Source organism: Dreissena polymorpha, chromosome 8, assembly GCF_020536995.1.
Source record: "Dreissena polymorpha isolate Duluth1 chromosome 8, UMN_Dpol_1.0, whole genome shotgun sequence".
NCBI lineage: Eukaryota > Metazoa > Mollusca > Bivalvia > Myida > Dreissenidae > Dreissena > Dreissena polymorpha.
Genome location: NC_068362.1, coordinates 63829405 through 63838490, shown reverse-complemented (window position 1 = coordinate 63838490; position 9086 = coordinate 63829405). Strand labels below are relative to the sequence as shown.

The 9086-nt window shown below is 40.4% G+C and overlaps 1 protein-coding gene across 1 annotated transcript; it reads right to left on the bottom strand.

Annotated features, from left to right (window-relative positions):
• Positions 1–250: 250 nt before the first annotated feature.
• On the bottom strand, positions 251–2179 carry LOC127840587 (uncharacterized). The gene has a single exon (XM_052368997.1). It carries the CDS (start codon positions 2177–2179, stop codon positions 251–253), a length of 1929 nt encoding a protein of 642 aa, XP_052224957.1.
• Positions 2180–9086: the final 6907 nt, after the last annotated feature.

Sequence of the window (9086 nt, the reverse complement as noted above, 5' to 3'; positions counted from 1 at the left end):
GAAACCAAAACATAAGTATAAACATATACTAGGGCATAAATGTAGAATTTATAGAAAGTCACTGTTTTGAAATAAACATAATGTCGATAGTCATATCCCAAATATCAAAACACACGAGTCTTCACTGCTCATTTAAAATGTCACATATTTCAACACATGAATATAGTTAAATGCAGACTATAAAGCCCCACTGTCCCTCACGAGAATCACAAGGTCAACTATAGGTCGAACGCAGTCTTGAGGCTGTCCATCACCGGTGACGCGTAACTACACGGATCGTACTCTTCCCATCCTCACTCGGGAAGACTTCCAGCACTCTTCCAATTGGCCATTCGGTACGATGTTTCAGCTTTTCTTTTAACAGCACGACATCTCCCACGGAGACACTTTCACTCTCATGGGTCCACTTATGACGTTTTTGCAGAGTGGGAAGATACTCCTTTTTCCATCGGGCCCAAAATGTCTCAGATAGATGTCGCACTTGCCTCCACTGCTGCCGGTACATGTCTTTGGTATCCAAGGTCCCAGGCTCTGCTGCACAATATGTTACGGAACCTGACTTTTGTGTAAGTAGAATGGCTGGAGTGAGGATTTCAGGATTCTCCGGGTCGCTGGACACAGGTGTAATAGGGCGGGAATTCACAATCGCACATACTTCGGCCATGAATGTGACTAACACATCGTGTGTTAAATGTGGCACGTTCATGAGCATTTGCTTAAGAATTCTACTGGAAACACCAATCATGCGCTCCCAGATACCTCCGAAATGAGAGCTATGTGGTGGGTTGAAGCGCCAAATGATCTCACTATCATTCAAGAACTTGCGGAAGGCTTTTTGCTCCACACTCATTGAGTTTATCTCAAGAAGGTCTATTGCTCCTGTGAAATTGGTGCCCCGATCTGACCGGAATTCCTTGACAGGTCCACGAATAGCAATAAAGCGACGCAATGCATTCGTAAATGCTGATGATGATAATTCATCCACAACTTTAATGTGAATGGCTCTCACTGCTAAACATGTGAAAATGATGGCCCATCGTTTGCTGGATGCTTGACTAGAACGAGTTTTCCTGCTGATAACTTGCCATGGGCCAAAGGTGTCAACACCAACATAGGAAAAGGGGGGTGCAATGGTTAGACGGTCTCTAGGCAGGTCTGCCATTTTCTGGATCTCAAACGATCCACGTAGTTTACGGCATGTGATGCAATGATGAATTACTGAGGAAATAAGCCTTTTCCCTCCTACAATCCAATATCCAGCAGCACGTACAGCACCCTCAGTGAAGTGGCGTCCCTGATGACGTACCTTTCTGTGGACATGTTCAACCAGTAGGCATGCTACATGATGACTTCCGGGGAGAATGACCGGGTGCTTCTCTATATGGGGCAAATCAGCGAACTTCAGTCGCCCTCCTACTCGCATGACCTTTTGCTCATCAAGGAACGGAGATAAGTTGCCAATTGGACTGCTTGGGTGAAGTTGTCTCCCCCTCTCCAATGACGTATACTCATCTGCGTAATGTTCTTTCTGTACCTCGCTCAAGATAATCACTGCAGCTTGTCTGTGGTGAGAAACGTCCTGTGAATTGGAACACACATGCCATCCAGTACAGTCTGACTTGTTTTCACGGGAGAGGAAACTATTGGCAATGTGCTTTATGCAGGAAAGTGCTATCAAAAGACGGGTCCATGATGAAAACCTTGAGAATCTTGCAGTGCCAAGTTTAGTCTTCTCTGTAACATTTGTTGCCATAGTCGTCACCTCTGGTCTCACTTCTTTGTTTTCATCAGGGTTCACTAAGCAATATGGCACCTTATTTTCCGCACTTCCGGAGAAAAGTGGTCCCACAAGCCAGGAGCTTGACATCAGATTTTCAGCAGCAACTCCTCTAGTACCACAATCTGCTGGATTTAGATTGGTCGGCACATAGCTCCACTGGGCAGGACTTGTCGACTGTTTGATGCATTCAACTCTGTTAGCAACGTAGGTGTAAAACCGCCTGCATCTGTTGTTTATGTATCCTAGAACTACTTTGCTGTCCACAAAAAATCTGATCTTTGCAGCTATGGTTAAATGTTCTAGCACAAATTCTGCAACTTCTGTTGCCAAAACAGCTCCACAAAGCTCTAGCCTTGGGATAGAATTCCCTCTTGATGGTGCAAGTTTTGATTTACCCATTATAAAGGTTGTTTCTGGTTTACTACCTTTGTGGTGTATTAAAAGATACGCTACAGCAGCTATAGCGGCTTCCGAGGCATCGGAATACACATGAACTTCTATATCTGAGGCTTCACACAATGGTAATGCTGAGTAGGTTCTGGGGATGTTTATGTGTTTCAGCTGCAGAAGGGACTCCTTTCACCGAGTCCATTTCAAGTGCTTGTCCGGCGGAAGAGGGCTATCCCAATCTGCGTGTGACGTCATTAGGTCTCTCATACACAGCCTGCCCTCCAACACGACAGGGGCCAGGAAACCAATAGGGTCATACAGGCTATTTATGGTGGAGAGAACACCTCTTTTCGTATAAGGCTTGGCATCATTGGTACTTTCATAGGTGAATGTGTCCGTATTAAGGTCCCAAAGTAGGCCTAAACTCCTCTGGACAGGAAGTTGCTCTAACGTCAGGTCTCTGACTCCATCCGCTAATGCATTTGGTGGAAACTCCATCATCACTTTGTCACTGTTCGAGGCAATTTTGTGCATCTTGATACTTTCCATCTCAAATGCTTTTGAGGTACGGGACAACAGACTGACAGCTTGCGGCACTGTTGGTAAAGACGTTAGCCCGTCATCAACATAAAAGTCGTTGTTCACAAATGCTTTCACATCTTCTTCACAGTTTTCAACAATCTTTCTGATCCCGTATGTGGCAACAGCTGGGGATGTGCTATTCCCAAACACATGCACAGTCATCCTGTAGTCTACCAGTGGCTTCTGTGGGTCATTATCTTCAAACCACAGGAAACGGAGGTAGTCTCTATGCTCTTCTGACACACAGAAGTTGTAGAACATCTGTTCTATGTCAGCTGTAACTGCTATTCGTTCTTTCCTAAAACGGAGGAGTATACCTAACAACATATTGGTAAGATCAGGACCAGTGTTCAAAACTTGATTCAATGAGATGTTGTTGTATCTTGCGGACGAGTCAAACACACATCGGATCTTTTGCGGGGGTTTTTTGCACTCGAAACTCCAAATATAGGCAAGTACCAACATTCTTGGTGTGGGTCTAATTTAGGGGCTCTTTCTGCTTGACCATTATGCAACACCTTCCCCATGAAATCAATGAATAGATTTTGTCTTTGTTCATCATGAGCCATGGACTTCTGTAGAAGTTTCATACGTTTCAGGCTTGGTCACAGTTGTTGGGTAATCTTGGCCGATCGGGCAGAAATGGTAAAGGAGCGGTCCATTTACCACCATGGGATTTCTTGAACTGTTCATCCATCATTTTCATGAAGTACTTGTCATTCTGTGACATTGCAGGCTTCTCGTCAGCAGATGTGCGAACAAAAATGGGGTCATCACAAATCTCGCAGATTGATTGCTCTTTAACATCAAAGCGGTTTTCGCAAGGGGTGAGTATTGTTGTGCGCCCATTTGCCACAAATGTCTTGTTCACGTTTACACTTGTTGACTTATGGATTTGGCCTAGACAACATTCCCCAACGACAACCCATCCAAGTTTCAATCTTTGAGCATATGGAGTGTGAACGGGGCCAATTCGCTGCTCCAAGACGTGATGGGCGTCAATTAAATCTCTGCCAATGAGCAGCATGATCTCTGCTCTGTGATCAATGGAAGGTATCAGGTTAGCAATGTCTCCCAGATGTGGATGGTATCTTGCAACCTCTGGCGTAGGTATTTCTTCGCGGACATTAGGGACATCATTGCATTCGAGCACCCTAGGCAAATCAAACTTGTACGCACCGTCCCATGATTCAATAACACAGTCTCTTGCCACACGGCCATGGATGGTTCTAGCACCACCACATGATTTTAGATTATACTCTACGACTTCTGATTGACAGGCAAGTTTATCGAAAAACGTTGAATTTGTGAGAGTTCTGTTACTCTGATCGTCTATAATAGCATACATGTTTACACATATATTAGGACGATGGCGGTTCGACACTTTAACGAGAACTATCTTGGGGCAAGACTTTCCGCCAAAACTTTCCCCGCATATTTGCGTACACTTGTTCACAGCTGTAACCTCGTGACCTCTTTCACGTGATGGTTGTGACGCTTTCCACTCCCCGCCGTTCTGGGGTTGGGCGTGCAATTTCTTGCTTGTGTCTCTATTTAACTTGTTCACATGCATAGCGGAGGTATGATTAGTGCTGCCACAATCTGGACAAAATAGCCTTGCGGTACATGTGGAACTCTTATGTTCAGTTGTCGAGCAACACCGAAAACATAAATGGTTTTCTTTCAGAAATGTTTTTCTTTCTTCCAACGGTTTTGTCTTGAAGGCTCTACATTCATTCAAAGAATGATTTGTCTTATGAAGAGGACAAATAGGTTTGTCACCATGTCTCGGTCCTTGTACATCAGTTTTCTTAGCGTAGACTTGAGCTTTCGCATGAAAAGGCGGTATATTTGGACCATACCGATGAATATTCAAACTGGGATTGTTGCAAACCTTGCACATTTCTCTAATAAAAGAAGCCAAGAAACCAAACGGTGGAAAAGGTACTTTATGTGTCATTTTATATGTGGCTGCACGGGAAACCCACTTTTCTTGGAGGTTGTAAGGTAATTTCTAAGTGACATCACAGGCACCTAACGACGAATTAAAGTGTGAAAATAAACCTAAATATAAAGAATCGTCCTTCAAAGCTTCAATTTCAGACACAACATCGGATAAATCATACAAACGCATTGGGTCTCTGTTTATTTTTGGGATACTGTTCAGTTTATTCTTTATAGCGTCATAAATCAGTTCGGGTGCTCCATATCTGTCATCCAGTCGTTCCCATATACGCTGCAGTGCAGTGGAACTGTTCATGGCATTTGCTACACGTATGCTTGTGGCGTGTTGAGAAGAAACTGGACCTAGCCACTTAATCAGCAAATCAAGTTCTTCCATAGGAGTCACACTGAGTTCCTGAATAACCGATTTGAAACTGCTTTTCCACAACAAATAATTTTCAGGTCTTTCATCGTATTTGTAAAGTCTTGCCTGAACAAGGTCTCTTCTAAGTATGCATTGCGTAATGTTCCTTATGTCTATTCCAGGCTGTACTGGGTTCACACTTTCACGTTGTAGTGCCACTTCGGGAGTGTTCACACTAGAACTGTTCACATGGGACAAATTCACAGGCAGATTGTTCACTATGGGAGTATTCACATGTAGTGCCACTTCGGGAGTGTTCGCACTAGAACTGTTCACATGGGACGAATTCACAGGCAGATTGTTCACTATGGGAGTATTCACATGTAGTGCCACTTCGGGAGTGTTCACACTAGAACTGTTCACATGGGACGAATTCACAGGCAGATTGTTCACTATGGGAGTATTCACATGTAGTGCCACTTCGGGAGTGTTCACACTAGAACTGTTCACATGGGACGAATTCACGGGCAGATTGTTCACTATGGGAGTATTCACATGTAGTGAATTCACAATAGGTAAAGGTTGGATATTCACGGTCGGCTCATCTGATGTAATTTGTTGTATGTATTCACATACACGTTGTGCGGTACCAATCTCCTCCACATCAGGTAGTTTGCTTCTGCTGGAGTCGCTCAATTTTTCAAAAGCTTCAGCTTCCGCTTCTGCTGCAGCCGCATCCTTTTGATCTTGAAGTAGTGATATTTCTGCCTCTAGTAGCGACTTTTCTTTGATTGCCGATGCTGTTGCCAGAGCTTGTTGTTCATTTAAAATAGCTTCTTTCTTGCGTAGTTCAGCCTCACGTTGAGCGAAAGTGACTTTAACTTTTGCAGCCTCTGCTTTCGCTTGTTTTTCAGCCAAAATTGTCGATCTTGACCGCGAGGAGCTGGTGGAAAGTGTCAGAGAAGCACTGCTTCTGTTTGTAACAAAATTCTCTATAGAGTCCAGAAACTTTCTCAATTCAAGTTCATGTTTCTTTGTTTCTAATTCAAGTGAACGTAATAATGTTTCATTTTCTTGGCCGTCAGATGTACTTAATTGCTTCTTACATTTGTGTATGCTTCTCGAGTACCGTTCGCCCTGAACAATTGCACGAGTTTGAAGTAATGACAGTTCTGTTAAGAAAGCCAGTATTGTCTTTGATTAAAGAGTCTAGAATGTCCCATTCCTCCTGGGAGGATGCTAAGAGGGTGTGTATGTCTGGGTGGTTAGACATGGTTACTGTTGCCAGGAGCCGGCTGCCAGGTCCTTGATGCACGTCTTTTTACTGTAATGCCTTGGGGACGGATCCACCGCATTAAGTATAAACCAAGACCACGAAAATGTTCAAGTTTAATCTTTGTTCAATGTGGTACAGCATGGTAAAAACTGAAAAATACAAGATGGGAACAATCATGAGAAACTTTCTCTGAAAAACGTACTAACTTAGTCAAACGAGAATAGCTTTGGTAATTTACATATGTGGAATTAAAAATACTACTCCTCAAAATGCTTTGCGACACAGTAGAATTACATAGACAATGTATAAAAGGCTACACTGCATCAAAACAAAGAAAGTGGACGCCACAAAGAAAGTGGACGCCACGTGACTTGAATGTATTTTAAGTATTAACCCAGTAAAACCTTAATTACACAAAAAATATACAGGTATATGATAAGGCAATATTAAAATGATCATTTAGAAACAATAACTTACGACGTGGTGCATCATTATAGACCGCAAAGGGAGAAAAAGTGTCTCTGAAGACGCTATGACCAAAAACGAGGGAAACGAAATCGATTAGAAGCAGAATTACGTTCAGGGGAGGTAATCCTGATATCGCAAAAAGGTTACACACCAGAGGCTAAACTCAACACAATTATTATCCATTAAGTTGTTGGATTTTCTCTCATTGAAGGATTAGTGATAGAAGTTGTGTTTTGTAATGTTGTGTATTGAAACATATTTTAGTCTGCAATTATCAGTATTCATTTCAAATCCAGTAATTCACAACATTTTATGTTATAATTTTTAAAATGCTACTTATACACGAATACCTCATGATTTATTAAATCTACTTTTATACCGCTAGTATGCTCCTCTTAAAAATGTTTTGAAATGTGATGTACTTTTTACAAAAATTGTACTCAATTCAAGTCCACTTCAATCATACAGTATGTTAACTCATTCCATACTACAGCCTTATCTCTAAGCAACCCAAATCAGTAATAGCCTTCCTTATCTACCACAAGATAATCAGTACTCTCATCAGCTCTAAATGCCTGACAGATTATCTGTTTATTGATACCTTTATGGGTGTGAAAAAGGTTGTTTTTAGGTGTTGTTACTTTGTTGACTGATTATGTGACAAATATTTTATTATTATATTTCCCATTAAAAAATAAATATAGTAATTTTATGAAAATTTTGAAATATTGCATAACTTATCAAATAAAAAACATTAGATTATTTCCAAATAATGTATCCAATACCATAATTATTTATTTATACACTTTTTACAAATATAAACTGTTTTAATGAATAAAAACAATCTTAAATAAAACAAAAACACATAATTAATTATTTAATGACATAAAAACAATAATAAGATATGGTTAATAATAAGAAATTGTTAATAATAAAAACAAACATCAATAGATAAAAAGCACAGTTATGTTTCAATTGCAAGTAATTTTATGAAAAAAAGAAAGAAATTCTGAGAACATCTTAATATGCTTTTATTAGAACTTCATAAAAATAAAAAAAGAATACAAATAATTATCCTTAGAAAACAGATATTTGTAATTACTAAATCCTAAACAAACAGCAAAAGAACAAAACAAAATTGTCCAGGGAGCAGGGCTGAATTGTCTAGGGGGTGAATTGTCTCCTGGGGGTGAATTGTCTTGGGGGTAAATTGTCTCGCTTCTGGGGGAAGATCAAGGGCAATAGTTTCACAAGTGAAGCAGCCGGCCTTCTCTTTGGTTGTATTTTCAATGCATGTTGCCTTAGCGCTAATGTTATGACACTGACACAAATAGGCGTTCTTGTGTCACTTTCGCTCGATTGGTCATTGTCGGCTCAGGTACTACTTACATGTACCCCGGGTACTCTTAAGTATACTTACATGTAACCCGGGTACTCTTAAGTATACTTAATCGTACCCGGTCGATATAAGACTGTACCCAAGTATTTCCGCCCCAAATCCGATGTCGTAAAACGCGCTACCGATTATCTTAAATAAAACTTCTCTTTTTAAAAAATCTGCATCAACATGCTTTTTGAGTATGAGTTTCGATAATATAGATGCTAATTTACAGAAAATTGACATATATGTAAATATAATTAATTCCAAAAAATAGCTGACAACGACCGATTTAGCGTTAAATTTCCCGGGTACGATTAAGTATATTTACCGTACCCGGGGTACATGTAAGTATACTTAAGAGTACCCGGGGTACATGTAAGTAGTACCCGAGCCGACAATGACCAATTAAGCATCACTTTCTGTTTTGATGAAATGGATTTGACTGTTTGCGGCCTTTCGGAACTTGAAATTTGGGCAAAAATAGATCCCCTGCCCCCTTAATGAATGTTATCCACTTTTATAATCGATTTTTTTGTTGTTGGTATTGTATGTATTTACTACAACAAAAATTTTGTTGGTCAAATGTTTAAAAAAATCCATTAATTGAACAATGATAAAATTATTCACATACTTAAGTGCAATTCAGTGTCATTACAGTACTGTAGATCTCGTCTGTGTGGTTAATCAAGTGTATCTACTGTAGATTATTTTTAATTTATTGAACATTTTTTCACACCTGAGGAGGTTTATGTCTGCTGCATTTTTTAGGCTTGAAAGCCACAGGTTGTGAACAATTGTGTGCATGTGTGCATATATTTTATTTCTTAGTTCCTTCCTCACCTGAATAATTACATGACGTATCTTTATTTCTTATTCCTCTCAAATAAACTGACAGTGTGTG

Bases quoted from the DNA above. Each gene is read 5' to 3' on its own strand.
- LOC127840587 (XM_052368997.1), bottom strand. From the start codon at position 2,179: ATGGGTAAATCAAAACTTGCACCATCAAGAGGGAATTCTATCCCAAGG.